The sequence below is a fragment of the Lithobates pipiens genome, unplaced genomic scaffold (assembly GCF_037356315.1).
Source record: "Lithobates pipiens isolate NorthernLeopardFrog02 unplaced genomic scaffold, aLitPip1_a1.2 Scaffold_28, whole genome shotgun sequence".
NCBI lineage: Eukaryota > Metazoa > Chordata > Amphibia > Anura > Ranidae > Lithobates > Lithobates pipiens.
The window spans coordinates 96,845,202-96,862,287 of record NW_027507789.1 but is presented as its reverse complement, the minus strand read 5'-3'; the positions used below and the strand labels follow the sequence as shown (position 1 = coordinate 96,862,287).

General features: G+C 46.9%; 1 protein-coding gene across 1 annotated transcript in view; it reads left to right on the top strand.

Moving 5' to 3' along the window:
* MED1 (mediator complex subunit 1) overlaps nucleotides 1-17,086 on the top strand; it is a 552,713-nt gene that overhangs the window by 59,497 nt on the left and 476,130 nt on the right. Inside the window, exon 3 of the mRNA XM_077459477.1 lies at nucleotides 16,586-16,664. Coding sequence (XP_077315603.1) covers nucleotides 16,586-16,664 — 79 coding nt within the window. The remainder of the gene's footprint in view (nucleotides 1-16,585; nucleotides 16,665-17,086) is intronic.

The following is a 17,086-nucleotide window of genomic DNA, read 5'->3' as shown; positions in this document are numbered from 1 at the left end:
AGCGCACCCTACAGATCAGAGACTCGATCCGCTTATTCTTTTCCCGTTTTTTATGTGCCCCGATCCGGATCAGTACGCCCCGCACCACACACTTGTGAGCCTCCCAAATACACAATGGGTTCATGTTCGGCGTAAGATTGTCCCTAAAGTATTTTACAATTGCTTCCCCCACCTCCTTGCGGATCTCGGGGGAATGCAAAAGGGACTCATTAAGTTTCCAAGTGGGTGGCGCACGGGCGTCCAGATCCCAGTTTAAACTGACATATATGGGAGCATGGTCGATCAGTGTGGAGGTTACCAAAGGAAGGTCCTTATGCTGAATTTGAAAGAAGTCGATCCTGGAGTACTTATGGTGTACCGTAGAAAAGTATGTGTAGTCTCTACTATCCGGGTGTGCAACCCACCAGGTATCGACCAAATTCAAACCCAACAGTTCCGCTTTCAAATTCCTGAGGAGGGAAAAAGAGTGGTGCGAAGCCCCCCTTGACACATCCAGCAGTGGCTCCTGAGCATAATTAAAGTCCCCACCCATGAGGAACACCCCCTCTCTGGCTTCAAGGATGATGGGAGCTAGTGTCCTAAGGAAATGGAGATGTCCTGAGTTAGGGAAGTACATTCAGTAAGGTCACAATGGTATTTCCAATTTTGCCCTTCAGTAGAAGGAACCGGCCCATAGGGTCAGCCCTTTCCTCTATTAAGGTCCATGGGAGCGATTTCGCGATCAGTACACTGACCCCTTTGGATTTCGAAATAGGAGCATGGTACACAGTGGTAAAATACCTGTTACTCAGCCTGGCCACCGCCAGCTGTTTAAAATGCGTTTCCTGTAGCAACGCTATTTGCGTGCAGGATTTTTTAAGGTTGGAGAGGAGCCTGGACCGCTTTTCTGGAGTGGAGAGGCCCCTGGTGTTATGGGACGTAAATTTAATTTCCCCCGAGGGAAGGCCGGATACATGGTCTCCCGTGGGTGGCATGGTCACCCGGGAGGGGACAAAAAACAACACAGCAAAAAAAAGGGAGGGGGGGAGGGTGGGAGTGAGGGATAGGGGAGGCCCTTCCGCGATATCCGTAGAGGAGTAGAGAGAGAATCGGGTCGGGGGTTACAGAGGAGCGGAGTGGAGAGAGAAAGAGAGGAGCAGAGTAGATGGAAACGGAGGTATAGAGGAGAGAAAAGGTGGCACCAAACCAAGTACAGTTGCAGGGGCAGCTGCTAGGGTGCCCTAAACTGCGAATTAAACAATGCACACACTAGCGTAGCCTATGGATGGTACGTGGAAGACTGATGTAGTCAGAGCAATAGGAGCCGTGTGGTCGAGCAGGGGAGCCCATTAAACCAGTAAAACACTTTAAACGATGACCGAAAAAAAAAAAAACTTATGTGAGGCCAATACCTGTCCCCATCCCCACCGATAGGTGTTCAGCAACCAAAAAAAAACAAGAACAACAAAAAAAAAGAAACCCACAACTGTGCATAACCCATGTCGTTGTCTGCAAACCAGCTAAATGTGCCATTGAGTTCGAGTGGGATACAAACGCGATCTGGTCAGTAACCCCCCTTATCCCCGAGACCAGTATCCTGTTTCTGAGTCCCCCGGCCCCGGCCGGGTGTTTTCCACCCCCCCTGTTCATCATAAAATCCACCAAGTCTTAACAAGTCACTTGTAGGGGGTGTGGGCTCATGACGGGGTATAGGGGAGGCAGAACGTGAGGCCGGAAGCCGGTCCTCCCCCTGCCCCAAAATCCAGGTCAGGCACCCCAAGTATCAGATATTCAGGGCAGTTAGCAAATAGTTGACAGGCCAAACCCCATAACGTGTCACTAGGTAGAATAGCTCACCAACTGTCTATTGTGTTGAAAGCAGTGTAATGCTTAGTCTGAATTGCAGGTCATACTTTGAAACAGCAGTGACAGAACCAAAAAGTTTACTTATCACCAAGGGCAGGGCCTTCGGCATGCAGGTCACGGTTCAGGTGAGACGAAGGCATCTCTGGGTTCCCTTCTGGATCTGGAGCGGTACCTGCTTCTGCCGGCTCTCCGGGGTCTGGGCGGTGGGAGTTTTGGGAAGTCCGACGTAAACGGGAAATCCAGCCAGTTCGGAATGGGGGTCTCTGACACCCCGAGAAAAGCAAACAGGTCCGGGAGCTGGTCTGGCCATCGTAAGGTGAAGGTGTCACCCCCCTTAAGGACGATAAGGTGGAATGGGTGCCCCCAGAGATAAGTAGCCCCGGCGTCTCTTACAACTTCCAACAGGGGACGCAACATACCCCTCATCCGTAGCGTGAGGCGAGAAACGTCTGGGAACACCTGCACTATGGCCCCGTCAAAGTCTATTGGGCCCACGGACCAAGCACGCCGCATGATTTCCTCTTTAATGGAGTAAAAATGGACCCTGGCCAAGACATCTCTAGGTTTGGAGGCGTCTCTACCCCTGGGGCCCGGCACCCTGTGAACCCGGTCCAGTTCAAGCTCCGCTGTTGGAGGTTTGTCCAGCAATTTGTTAAAGATGGCTGCGACGATAGCTGTAAGGTCTCCCCCAGATGTGGCTTCAGGGAGACCGTGTAACCGTACACATGGCATATCTAATTTGTTACAAAATTCTTTCAAGTCCTCTGGAAATCGTAAAGTAGCTGATATTCCCTGCTTTTTAGCTATCAGGCATGCAGGGAAACCCCATCTATAAGGAGTCTTCTTTTTTTTTTAGTAATTGTAATTGACTCAGTGTCTCTTGTGAGAGATCAGAAAAAATAAGCAGCGTAGCTCCATCATATTTAATAGCTTCAGGGCTTCTCGCACCTTGCTGAACTTGTTGTTTTATTTCATATTGGGCAAATCTCACTATTACATCTCTCTCCATCTTAGGTGTTGACTTCCCCTTTGTATTCTATGTATTCTGTCAAAAGCTATAGGAGATGTTACTTCTTTTTTCATTATTTTGTTAAACACTTCACAGATCACCTTCTCCAACTCGGTACTACTAACAGATTCTGACAGTCCGTGGATTCTTAGGTTATTTCGTCTATTCCTGTTTTCCTGATCCTCCAATTTATATCTAATATTTCTCATTTCTATCCAGTCCAAGTCAGCCCTTTTCTGTAGTTCCAAGATAGCTTTTTTTTTGTTCTAGCTGTATTTCCGATTCTTCTACCCTCTTTAGAACATTCTGAATATCTGCACGGGTTGCTTTCAATTCACTTTTAATCATGTCTTCCAAATGTGACATCATTTCCGCCATGTCCTGTTTAGTAGGGAGTGATTGGGGGTTGGTTCCTTCCTTTTCTATTCCCTTAATTTTTCCTATCTCCTTTTGTTGATATTTTTCTCTGAAACTTTTCTGTGGGGTGATCCCCTCTTCTATATTGGGATTTTTATTTACCTGCCCTTCCCGGGCAGGGGGTGTTTCTTCTCCTCTTTCTACTTCCTGTTCTCCCCGCTGATCTACTTTACCCTGGGCCATATAGGTTTTTATAGCATTCCCTTTCCCACTTTCCGTTTGACCAGCTTTAGCCCCCCTCCTCACCATTATACCTTCTTACCACTTCCCCTTCAAATTGGGTTTCAACTTTACATAGATGTTATTTTACCCGAGGGCACTTTATTCACCCGCCTAGTCTCCTCCCAAGATAATAATTACCCCTAGATGGCGAACAGCTTTTTCTTATCTATTCCCTTTCTTCTCTCCTCCTCCTCCCCCCTGTGCTAGAGTACTAAAGTGCTATGTGCTATTCGTTTATGTGGGGTATTTTCCTAATATACAAATTATAAAAAAAAATCCCATTAGTTGTAAAAAAAAAAAAAATGAAAAATTAAATAAAAAAAAAGGGGGGGAGGGGAACCAAAGGCACTGCTAATGCAGAGCCACAAAAGTGCAAAGATTGCAGGGAATGTGCTTAACAATACATCAGAGAAGAGAAAAAAAAAGGGGGGGGGGAATGGAAGGGGACAAAGGCCAACCAGTGCAAAAACTGCAAAACTTGCAAAAACTGCAAAGTAGTGCAGAAAAGTATGTAAAATGGGGGGGAAAAAAAAAGGGGGGTGGGAGGGAACAAACAAAACAAACCAAGAACAGGCAGGGGGGAGGGAAGATACTCATAGGGGGTGGGGGGATGATTATAATTATTACCACTTAATTGTCTAATTATTTGTTTATATATATATATATATATATATATATATATATATATATATATATATATATATATATATATTAAATTTTTTTTTTTTTCCCTTTCAGAGCATTAAGATAAATTACACCAGACCATACGCAATTTTGTCAAAAAAAAGGAGGGGAGAGGGGGGTAAGGACAACACGGGGGAAAGTAAATAGATAGATATATCAAATGTCCGAATTTCTAGTCCAATTAAAAATTGCAGCAGAAAAATTGCAAAAGAGGAAATGGTATGCAATGATTACAACAAACAAAATATCTATATCAATTGTCCATATGTCCAATCATCTAAAAAAAAAGAAAATAAAAATGCAGGGGGAAAGTAAAAATAATATCCGTTGGTTTCAACTGGAGCCTTCACCCCTGCTTATATTTGAGTTATAGATATTTTAAATAGTTGCCTTATATATTAGATATTTTGCAGCTCATACTTTCATGCAGATTATATAGTTCATGCTTCTTCAAATACCTGTCTTCTCGTATAGCTTTCCAGTTACAATATGATAAGATATATACTGCACCTTCTCAAGAAAAAAAAAGAGGGGGAAAAGTTTATATGCAGCAATATGCCCTTGCTTTCAGCTGTCTCTATTATTCAGTTTCAATCCACATTTCTCCTGGCCTCAGTACAGAGCATCGGGTAGGACAGCAGATCCCTCATCTAATTAATATCCAGGGGGGCTAATAACAGTAGTAGGAGCATAAGTTAATAATATAGATTAATTTAACAGTCTTTCATACAAATGATATTTCATGGCATTTCAAGGTGAGCAGCTGTTCTAACCAACCTCGCCCGACCTCACCGCAGTGATCCTTCAATCTTCCAAGACTCTAGTCTCTAGTCTCAGGCTCCACCACTGTACAGCCACGACTATGTAGCCTACTGCAGCAGCTCTTTATCCCCCCCTTACCGCTTTCCGTGCCGCTCCGCTGACTTCCCACTCTCCTTCGGGGGTGCAGGAATAAGATGCTCACCACTCTTGTGGGAGGGATTTGGCGGCAGTCTCCGTAGTGATCCGCGTTTCTGCCCCAGGTAGCCTGGCTCCTTCCGCCGGCCTCTTTCTCCTCCCTCTCCTCCTCCGCTAAGCTGCTGTATCCATCTGACGCCTTCAGGAACCCAGCATGGGGGAGAGATACCGGTCTCTAGCTTCTGGCGTCTGGTTATCTGCTCCACTCGGGGCTCTAACAGCAGGACAATTGGGCTCCGGGATCTCCTCACATTAGTAGCGCATTACAGGCATACTGTCAGCTCGCCTCTGGGGAGGTGCGCCTTTAGTCTCGGCGTTCAGCTGCTATGTGGCACCATCTTCCGTGGCTCCACCCCCTCCTTGTGAACACCATCCCGACACAGCTTCTTCACTCTGCACTTGGGTAACCACCTGGGGACTACAGGCGCCGCTAGTTACCGACACAGAACATGTCAGGGTGGTGAGTCTGGCACTAGGAGCCCCCCCCCCAGCCAGCAGCAGCAGGAGGGTGGGACTGTCACTGTCCTAAGTCCCCTTCGGGTGGCAGACAGGGTAGGGTCAGCGTGGCTTCAGAAACTGGTGTTTCTTCCCCTGAAATTCAGGCTATTGCAACTGGGTCACCTGCGGATGGCGCTGTGCCCATGGACACCCTGACGGCAATCCTTAACTCATTTGTTGCTAAAATAGAGGCAGTGCGTAGAAGGAAAGGTGCGCTAAAAAGGCCCCTGCCCCCCTGTCCTCTGGGGAGAGCTCTGATGCAGACTGGGGCCCTGCTGCAGCTGGTGACCCCTGCTCTGACCTATCAGACAAGGCTGAACAGGACTGGTCGGACAGTGAGGATGATTCCCTGTTCGGGCGCGACAAAGCGATGGTTGGAGCACTTATCACAGCTGTGCGTGATACTCTGAAGATAGAGGAGCCAGCGGATCCCTCTGCTGATGTATCGGTCCCCTTTGGGTCACGCAAGCCAGCAGGTTCACATAAGGTGTTCCCGTATTTTACTTATTTTGACAAGTTCATCTACAGGGAATGGGGTCAGCCGCAAAGGACCTTTTCGGTCCCCAAAAACATGGCGGTGCGTTACCCCTTTGAAGAAAGCCTTCTCAAAAAGTGGTCGGCCCCTCCGGTCGTGGACCCCCCAGTATCCAGGTTAAATAAAGTAACCACGATCCCAGTTGAGGGGACTCCTGCATTCAAGGATCCCATGGACAGTAATGCCGAGGCGGTGGCTCGTTCCTTGTTTACGGTTGTGGGGTCAGCCGTGCGATCTGTACTGTCATCCGCACTGGTGTCGCAGACACTGACTGAGTAGGAAAACTTTTGCACCGGGCGGGCCTCCCCCCCCTTCTGCGTGGAACTAGCAGACCAACTAGCGCAAGGCTTTAAGTATGTCTGTGACGCAGCCCTGGATACTCTTCCTCTGTTATCCAGGGCTTTAGTGTCAGCTGTGGTGCTGAGGCGCCTGATTTGGCTAAAATGCTGGTCTGCTGACCAGGCATCTAAGAAAGCCCTGAGATCTTCCAGGATGCGTTCTCTTCCTTGGCAATCTTCCAGGATGTGTTCCCTTCCTTGGCAACCAGCTCTTTGGAGCCTCGTTGGATGACATTATAAAAAATACCATCGGCGGTAAGAGTACCCTACTCCCGCAAGCCAGGAAACCTAAGGAGCCACGCCGTAGGCAAGGGCCCTCTTTTTCCGCTCACAAACTGATTTTTCGTCCGACCGGGGTTTTCGACGAAGTGTCCCCAGCCTGACAGTACATCCACGTACGGACAAAAGCGTCCCCGGCATCGCAAGCCTGCGACAAAAAGTGCTACTGCATGAAGGTTTGCCCCCACCCATGTGTCAGGTGGGGGTCGCCTTCGGGAGTTTGCAGCCCAGTAATCCTCCCGCTTATCCGACCAATGGGTCTGCGATCTGATTTCCACGGGCTACAAGATAGTTTCTCTCTTGGCCGTCAAACAGATTCTTCCCCTCCAGCATACCCGTGTCCCCGGTTCGCCAGGTGGCCCTGTAGGGGTCAGTAAGGGACTTGCTGAGTCGAGAGGTGGTTGTACCAGTTCCGGAATCGGAACGCTTCCAGGGATTCTACTCAAATCTGTTTGTGGTTCCCAAGAAGGAAGGGGTACGTCCAATCTTGGACTTAAAAGACCTCAATCACTTGGTAAAGGTGCAGAGGTTCAGGATGGAATCAGTTCGCTCATTAGTCGCTGTACTCCATCAAGGGGACTCCCTGGCGTCCTTGGACATCCAGGATGCGTACCTGCACATACCCATATGTCTGCGGCATCAAACCTTTCTGCTTTTTTGCTGTTGGGGAAGCCCTCTATCGTTTGTGGCTCTACCATTTGGCCTGGCATCAGCCCCCTGAGTCTTTACCAAGGTATTGGCTCCATTTTTGCCGTTGCTGATACAACGCGGGATCGCGATCGTGGGATATCTAGACGATCTCCTCCTGAGAGCATCTTCCGCCTCAGAGTTGGAGGAGGATGTTGCGATCTCCATGCAGACGTTGCAAGAATTTTAGTGGCTGTTGAACCTAAAGAAGTCAGTGGTATTACCGACCCAGCATCTGGAGTACCTAGGCTTGTTGCTGGACTCCAAGGAAGCAAGCCTTTCTCCCTTCAGACAAGGTGCAGACCCTTAGAGCCGCGATAAAACTACTGTGGAATCGCGAGCGGTCGTCACTTCACTTTTACATGCGAGTCCTGGGTCTCATGGTGGCCGCCTTCGAAGCCATGCCGTATCCCCAGTTCCACATCAGGGTCTTGCAGAAAGAGATATCGAAATGGGACAAATCTACGTTGTCCCTGGATCGCTCGATCCAGGTGAGCCAGTCCGTCAGAGACTCCCTGCTATGGTGGCTGAGATACCTGGGGATTTGGTCAGGAAAATTGTTCCTACCTCTCCAATGGACTGTGATCACAACTGACGCCAGCCTATCCGGCTGGGGTGGAATGATGGGGATTCAGTTGGCTCAGGGCCTCTGGTCGACGGAAGAATCCAAGTTGCCGATCAGTCTGCTCGAATTGAGAGCGATAAGGCTGTGCCTCCACATATGGTCGTCGAGTCTTCAAGGGCGTCCGATCAGGGTGCAGTTGGACAACGCCACGGCCGTGGCATACATAAATCACCAAGGGGGAGCAAGAAGCTCAGCCGCTGCTCGGGAGGTCGCTCACATACTTTGGTGGGCAGAGCGACACGTACCGGCCCTGTTGGCCATTTACATCCCGGGGGTGGAGAATTGGCAAGCGGACTATCTGAGTTGACAGATGCTGGACCCAGGAGAATGGGCATTGCATCCGGAGATATTCAGGCTGCTGTGCCTGAAGTGGGGAACACCAGATGTGGATCTATTGGCCTCCCGTCTCAATCGGAAGGTGCCAAGATTAGTGTCCAGGACAAGAGATCCGTGGGCAGACGCGTCAGACGCGCTGGTGGCTCCCTGGGATCAGTACCAGCTGATCTACGCCTTTCCTCCACTGAAACTGTTGCCATGTCTGCTTTGCAGAGTGTAAGCCGAGGGGATTCCAGTAATCCTGGTTGCCCCAGATTGGCCTCAGTCCTTGGTACGCAGACCTGGTGCGTCTGGTGGCAGACGCTCCCTGTCGACTGCTGCTGCGAGAGGACCTCCTATCTCAAGGTCCAATCTTTCACCCGGCTTTACCATCGCTGGCTTTAACGGCATGGCTATTGAGAGCCAGGTGCTGTGGATTTGCCGGGGTTTGTCGGACTCTGTGATTCCAACTATGTTGAGAGTGCGGAAATCTTCACGGAAGATATACCATCATACTTGGGAGGCCTACATCTCCATGTTACATAGTTACATAGTTACATAGTTAGTCAGGTTGAAAAAAGACACAAGTCCATCCAGTTCAACCAAAAAAAAATAAAAAAAATAAAATAAAATAAAATATACTATACATACATATACACATATACATACATACATATATACATATATATACATATATATATATATATATATATATATATATATATATATATATATATATATATATACACACATACATATACCAGCCCATATACCCAATTCTATACCCACAGTTGATCCAGAGGAAGGCAAAAAACCCCAGCAGAGCATGATCCAATTTGCTAAAGCAGGGGAAAAAATTCCTTCCTGATCCCCCGAGAGGCAATCTGATTTTCCCCGGATCAACTTTACCTATAAATTTTAGTACCCAGTTATATTACGTACACTTAGGAAATAATCCAGGCCTTTCTTAAAGCAATCCACTGAGCTGGCCATAACCACCTCTGCAGGGAGTCTATTCCACATTTTCACAGCTCTTACTGTGAAGAAACCTTTCCGTATTTGGAGATGAAATCTCTTCTCCTCTAGACGTAAAGAGTGCCCCCTTGTCCTCTTTGTTGACTTTAAAGTGAATAACTCGACACCAAGTTCCCTATATGGACCCCTTATATATTTGTACATGTTGATCAAATCCCCCCTTAATCTCCTCTTATCAAGAGTGAATAAATTCAGTTCCTCTAATCTTTCCTCATAGCTGAGTTGCTCCATGCCTCTTATCAGTTTGGTTGCCCTTCTCTGCACTTTCTCCAGTTCCCCGATATCCTTTTTGAGAACTGGTGCCCAAAACTGAACGGCATATTCCAGATGAGGTCTTACTAATGATTTGAACAGGGGCAAAATGATATCTCTCTCTCTGGAGTACATACCTCTCTTAATACAGGAAAGGACTTTGCTCGCTTTGGAAACCGCAGCTTGGCATTGCATGCTATTATTGAGCTTATGATCTACCAAAACCCCCAGATCCTTCTCCACTATGGATTCCCCCAGTTGTACTCCCCCTAGCGTGTATGATGCATGCATATTCTTAGCCCCCAAGTGCATAACCTTACATTTCTCAACATTAAACCTCATCTGCCACATAGTCGCCCAATTAGACAGAGCATTGAGGTCTGCTTGTAAATTGGTGACATCCTGTAAGGACGTTATTGCACTGCATAGCTTGGTGTCATCTGCAAAGACGGAAATGTTACTCTTGATCCCAGACCCAATATCATTTATAAAGATATTAAAAAGTAAGGGTCCCAGCACTGAACCTTGGGGTACACCACTCATAACCTTAGACCATTCAGAGTAAGAATCATTAACCACTACTCTCTGAATTCTGTCTTTTAGCCAGTTTTCTATCCATCTACAAACTGATGTTTCCAAACCTGTAGACTTTACCTTACATATGAGCCGTGTGTGCGGAACAGTATCGAATGCTTTTGCAAAATCCAAATATATCATGTGTGAGGAGAAAGGATGGCATCCGCGCTCCTTTTCTATATGCAGGATCCTGCTGTTTCTTCAGCACGGAGTAGACCAGAAATTGGCGTTAAGCACCATTAAGGGGCAAATTTCAGCCTTGGCTGTCTTTTTTTCAGTGACCCCTGGCGTCTCACTCATTGGTGAGTACCTTCGTTCAGGGGGTACGCATGTAGTCCCTCCGGTGCGTCCGCCGTTACCCCCATGGGATTTGAACCTGGTGTTTTTGGCGCTTCAAAAGCCGTCGTTTGAAAACATCAGGGAGATTCCCCTGTTGACTCTTTCCCAGAAAGTGGTCTTTCTAGTGGCCATCACATCGGCCAGGGGGATTTTGGAATTGGTGACCTTGTCATGCAAGTCACCTTATCTGGTCATCCACAGGGATAAGGTGGTGTTGCGTCCGCAACTGTCCTTTCTACTGAAGGTGGTTTCAGCTTTTCATATCAATGAGGACATTGTATTACCATCGTTGTGTCCTAAGCCGAAGCACCCCAAGGAGGTGGCCCGTCACGCTCTTGATGTGGTTAGGGCTCTGAAGGTGTACTTGTCTGCCACGGCTCCCTTTCGGAAATGTCAGACTCACTGTTTGTTTCGGTCGCTGGTCCAAAGACGGTTATGGCGTTCTCGTCGGCCACCATTTCCAGGTGGATCAGAAAGATTGTAATCCAAGCCTACGCCTTGAAGGGGCAGGTGGCCCCCTTTCCAGTCACGACTCACTCTACAAGAGCATGGGCTTTCCTACACCAAGCGTCTGTCGCTCAGGTGTGTAAGGCGGCGACCTGGTCGTCTGTCCATACGCTTACCAAGTTCTACAAGGTAGACGTCAGTGCATCGGCCGATGCCTGTTTTGGCCACAAAGTTTTGCAGGTGGCTGTGTAGTTGCAATTCTGTATATGCAATTGAGATTTTTTCCATTTTTTTTGATAAAAATGCAGTACTGTTTTGTTAATGCACGGTTGCATTACTTCCGCAATGTTGCAGTCTTAGGGATCACTCCGGTTGAGGATACGCGGTTATATGGTGGTGTTTTTTCCACACACTGCTTTTCTTTTGTGGGTTTGGTTTCACTAGTTTCCACTTGCCATGGTGGATCAAGTTTTTATGCTGTTTTTTCCACCCCTCGTTTGGCACTGTTTGGGGACATCTCATTTAGTTACAGAGAGGGACTGTGTTGGTCTGTGAATATAAGAGAAAATAGGATTTTTGTACTTGCCGTAAAATCCTTTTCTCTGTAATTCACCGACCGACACAGCACCCAACCCTCCTTTTCTCTACGTTGTACTGCTTGTTGACATAATGAAGCTGCTGGGGCAGCAGGGAGGGTTGTCAGCGCAGGGCCCGTGTATTGTGTTACAATTTTGCCTAGTTTCTCCTAGTGGCAGGCTAACAAACCCATTTAATTACAGAGAGGAGCTGTGTCGCTCGGTGAATTGCAGAGAAAAGGATTTTACGGTTAGTACAAAAATCCTATGATTTTTACCTTGTAGCAAAGTGCCATTTCTTCAATGTTGTTAAAAAGATATAAATCATTTACAAAAATGTGAGGGGTGTACTCACTTCTGTGAGATAATGTGCATGCGTGTGTGTGTGTGTGTGTGTGTGTGTGTGTGTGTGTATATATATATATATATATAAATATAATTTTACAGTGAAACCTTGGTTTGAAAGTAAACTTGATTTGAGAGTGTTTTGCAAGACACAAGAAAAAATGTAAATACATTTTGACTTGATATACAAGTAGCGTCTTGTCACAGCTAAATATAAAAGAGAAGAAAATCGCCTCTAAGTGTTGCAATACAGTTACATTTAATGAAGGTACAACATTTAGAAACTTGCATGGTTGATGATTTAAACAGGCATATCTAAGTATGCAGGAATCTGGGGTAAAGCTGGCCACATAGATTATCCGCTCCACGCAGGAAAGAAAACAGTATATTGGCATGCATTAAAAAGGGGATCAACTCCAGAGATAAACCGATAATTCTCCCGCTCTACAACACTCTGGTCCGGCCGCTCCTGGAATATGTTGTCCAGTTCTGGGCACCAGTCTTCAGGAAGGATGTACTGGAAATGAAGCGAGTACAAAGAAAGGCAACAAAGCTGATAAAGGGTCTGGAGGATATTATTTAAGAGGAAAGGTTGCGAGCACTGGACTTATTCTCTCTGGAGAAGAAACGCTTGAGAGGGGATATGATTTCAATATACAAATACCATACTGGTGACTCCACAATAGGGATAAAACTTTTTCGCAAAAGGGAGTTTAACCACTTTCAGACCGGACCATTTTGCTGGTAAATGACCAGAGGTCTTTTTACACTTTGGCACTGCGCTGCTTTAACTGGTAATTGCGCGGTCATGCAATGTTGTACCCAAACAAAATTTGCGTCCTTTTCTTCCCACAAATAGAGCTTTCTTTTGATGGTATTTGATTGCCTCTGCGATTTTTATTTTTTGCGATATAAACGTAAAAAGACCGCAAATTTTGAAAAAAAATGATATTTTCTACTTTTTGTTATTAGAAAAATCCAATAAACTCAATTTTAGTCATACATTTAGGCCAAAATGTATTCAGCCACATGTCTTTGGTAAAAAAAAAGTCAATAATTGTATATTTATTGGTTTGCGCAAAAGTTGTCACATCTACAAACTAAGGTACGTTTTCTGGAATTTACGCAGCTTTTAGTTTACGACTGCCTATCTCATTTCTTGAGGTGCTAAAATGGCAGGGCAGTACAAAACCCCCCCAAATGACCCCATTTTGGAAAGTAGACCCCCTAAGGAAATTGATAAGAGGCATGTTGAGCCCATTGAATATTTTATTTTTTTGCCTCAAGCGATTGAATAATGACAAAAAAAAAATTTCTTTTTTTTTTTACACAAAGTTGTCACTAAATGATATATTGCTCACACATGCTATGGGCGTATGTGAAATGACACCCCAAAATAAATTCTGCTGCTTCTCCTGAGTATGGGGATACCACATATGTGGGACTTTTTGGGAGCCTAGCCGCGTACGGGGCCCCGAAAACCAAGCACCGCCTTCAGGCTTTCTAAGGGCGTAAATTTTTGAGTTCACTTCTCACTACCTATTACAGTTTTGAAGGCCATAAAATGCCAAGATGGCACAAAACCCCCACAAATGACCCCATTTTAGAAAGTAGACACCCCAAGCTATTTGCTGAGAGGCATGTTGAGTTCATGGAATATTTTATATTTTGCCACAAGTTGCGGGAAAATTACAAACTTTTTTTTTTTTTTTTTTTTTTTCACAAAGTTGTCACTAAATGATATATTGCTCACACATGCCATGGGCATATGTGAAATGACACCCCAAAATAAATTCTGCTGCTTCTCCTGAGTACGGGGATACCACATATGTGGGACTTTTTGGGAGCCTAGCCGCGTACGGGGCCCCGAAAACCAAGCACCGCCTTCAGGCTTTCTAGGGGCGTTACAGTTTTGAAGGCCATAAAATGCCAAGATGGCACAAACCCCCCCCAAATGACCCCATTTTGGAAAGTAGACACCCCTAAATTTAGGGGTACACTAGTGAGACTAGGTAATAAATGGCGGGTGCCCTGAAACTATAAAAAAATAACTAACCAACCAGCGTCACCTGTAACAGTTATATGGTGATCACTGGTGAAAGGGTTAACTAGGGGGCAATCAGGGGGCTTTATGCGGTAGTATATGGGGGTCCCTGGCGCTATAAAAAGCTGCGGCGAACCTAAATACCTACCTGCCTAACTAGCGTCACCTGTGACACTAATACAGCGATCAGAAAAACGATCGCTTATTAGGCTGGGTTCACACTGGAGCGATGCGGGAACGCCACGAATGCGCGGCGGGTTCCCGCATCGCATGCCTCCCGGCGGAAGTTCACACTGCCCTATGCGAACTGCTGGGAGTGTCAGTGAAATGTTACTGACACCCCCAGATCAGTTCGCATATCGCAGTGCGATCTGCAAACTCGGATCGCATGGTGTGAACACCCATGCGATCCGATTCTGCTGCGGGCCAAAAAAAGGGTCCCGTGCGAATTTGCGGCGGGTGCGGCGGGTGTGGCGGGTGCGGCGAATGGCTGAACTCGAATCGCACAGAGATCGGATGTGATTTGCACTGCAGTGCGGTGCGAATCACATCCGTTCTCAAACCGCTGCAATGTGAACCCAGCCTTAGTGACACTGGCGACGGGGGGTGATCACGGGGTTAAACCTTTATTGGGGGGGTTAGGGGGGTACCTTAGAACTAAAGGGGGCTAACCCTAACTGCCCTAACAGTTATTAGTCACAAATGACACCCGCCGGGTGATCAGGGGGTTAAACCTTTATTAGGTAATAAATGGCGGGTGCCCTGAAACTATAAAAAAATAACTAACCAACCAGCGTCACCTGTAACAGTTATATGGTGATCACAGGTGAAAGGGTTAACTAGGGGGCAATCAGGGGGCTTTATGCGGTAGTATATGGGGGTCCCTGGCGCTATAAAAAGCTGCGGCGAACCTAAATACCTACCTGCCTAACTAGCGTCACCTGTGACACTAATACGGCGATCAAAAAAATGATCGCTTATTAGGCTGGGTTCACACTGGAGCGATGCGGAAACGCCGCGAATCCGCGGCGGGTTCCCGCATCGCATGCCTCCCGGCGGCAGTTCACACTGCCCTATGCGAACTGCTGGGAGTGTCAGTGAAATGTTACTGACACCCCCAGATCAGTTCGCATATCGCAGTGCGATCTGCAAACTCGGATCGCATGGTGTGAACACCCATGCGATCCGATTCTGCTGCGGGCCAAAAAAAGGGTCCCGTGCGAATTTGCGGCGGGTGCGGCGAATGGCTGAACTCGAATCGCACAGAGATCGGATGTGATTTGCACTGCAGTGCGGTGCGAATCACATTCGTTCTCATAAACCGCTGCAATGTGAACCCAGCCTGGCGACGGGGGGTGATCACGGGGTTAAACCTTTATTGGGGGGGTTAGGGGGGTACACTAACAGTTATTACAGTCACAAATGACACCAATGCAAAAAAAAAATAAAATAAAATGACATTGGTGTCACTGTGACTGGGGGGCAGGGGTAATTGGGGGGGTGATCGGGGGGTAAAGGGGGGGGTGTGAGTGTGCCTGGCATGTTCTACTGTGTGTGTAGAGTGTTGGTGCAACTCACCGATCCGCTCTCCTCCGTGTCGGAACGAAAAATACCGACACGGAGGAGAGAATACATCACTTCCTCTCCTGTGTTTACATTACAGGAGAGGAAGTGATGTCACGGGGGATTTCCATTCGTCGAGAGCGATCGCGAGGGGGTGGCCATGAATGAATGGCCGCCCCCTCATCCCGGATCGCTCTCGAAGGAATGCCGACCGCCGCAGGCACCGGGGGGGGGGCCCGATCGGGCCCCCCACCCGCGGGCAGGCAGGGACTTATATATACGCCCATATGCCTGCCCGTGCCATTCTGCCGACGTATATCGTCGTGTGGCGGTCGGCAAGTGGTTAACAAGACTTGTGGCCACTCATTAAAATTAGAAGAAAAGAGGTTTAATCTTAAACTACGTAGAGGGTTCTTTACTGTAAGCGGCAAGGATGTGGAATTCCCTTCCACAGGCGGCCTCAGTGAGGGGCATAGATGGTTTCAAGAAAGTATTAGATAAGCACCTGAACGACCACAACATACATGGATATACAATGTAATACTGACATATAATCACACACATAGGTTGGACTTGATAGACTTGTGTCTTTTATCAACCTTACCTACTATGTAAGTAGGAAGCCCAGCGTTTTTTAACTTCTTGCATACAATGCATGAAGATAAAAAACCTTCTCACTCCCTTATTACAAACCTCAAATGCAAGTTTGCTTAGAGCTTTCAGCCTCAAACCAGGAGCCATGGTATTTTTTTACATCCAGTAAGCTGAGATTCTTTTTCACTGCCTCACTTATACACAGTTGTCTCCAGACTAGAGACAGTCCTATTATCCAGGAAAGGGATTTCACTGTGAGTGCAGTCCAAATTCTGCTATTCTCTATGTACACCTCTTTTAATATTAACTACAGTTGAGTTGTTTAGACTATATATACTTTGGAAGCTTAGATTGTTTTGAATAGCCTGAGCAGTCCTTTTATGTTCATTGAATCTGTTTTTCAGGAGAAGAGGACCGGAATGATAACTGGAGGGCACCAACACCTTGTTAGCTGTCTAGAAACCTTACAAAAAGCTTTAAAAGGTGAGCAGTTTTAAAGCGGGATTCCACTGCCGTTTTTTTTTTTTTTTTTTACCTGTGTCACTGGTGGGCGATTCCTACGGTGTCTTTGCAGCCACGATCTGCGTCTTTTTAACCCCCAGCGTGACGATTTCATTGCTAAGGAAAACTTTTAAAAAAACAGTCCGGCAGTTTCCATTTTCACTGTGGGCGTTTGAAGCCCACAGGCATTTACTTCCTGGATGCGATGACGCTGAGCTCCCAGAATCCACTGCTCCATCTCGCACATGCTCATTGAGTGTCCTCTTTGTTTTCCTTCCTTTTGTCTCGTGTGCTATAGTGGTAATGGCTGATAGAGCTGCCTGCCCACTTTCAAAATGGCAATTTCGGCTTGACTGTGTCCCCCACGGATTCCTGGGAAATAGCTAAAAAAGTTCCCAGGGACC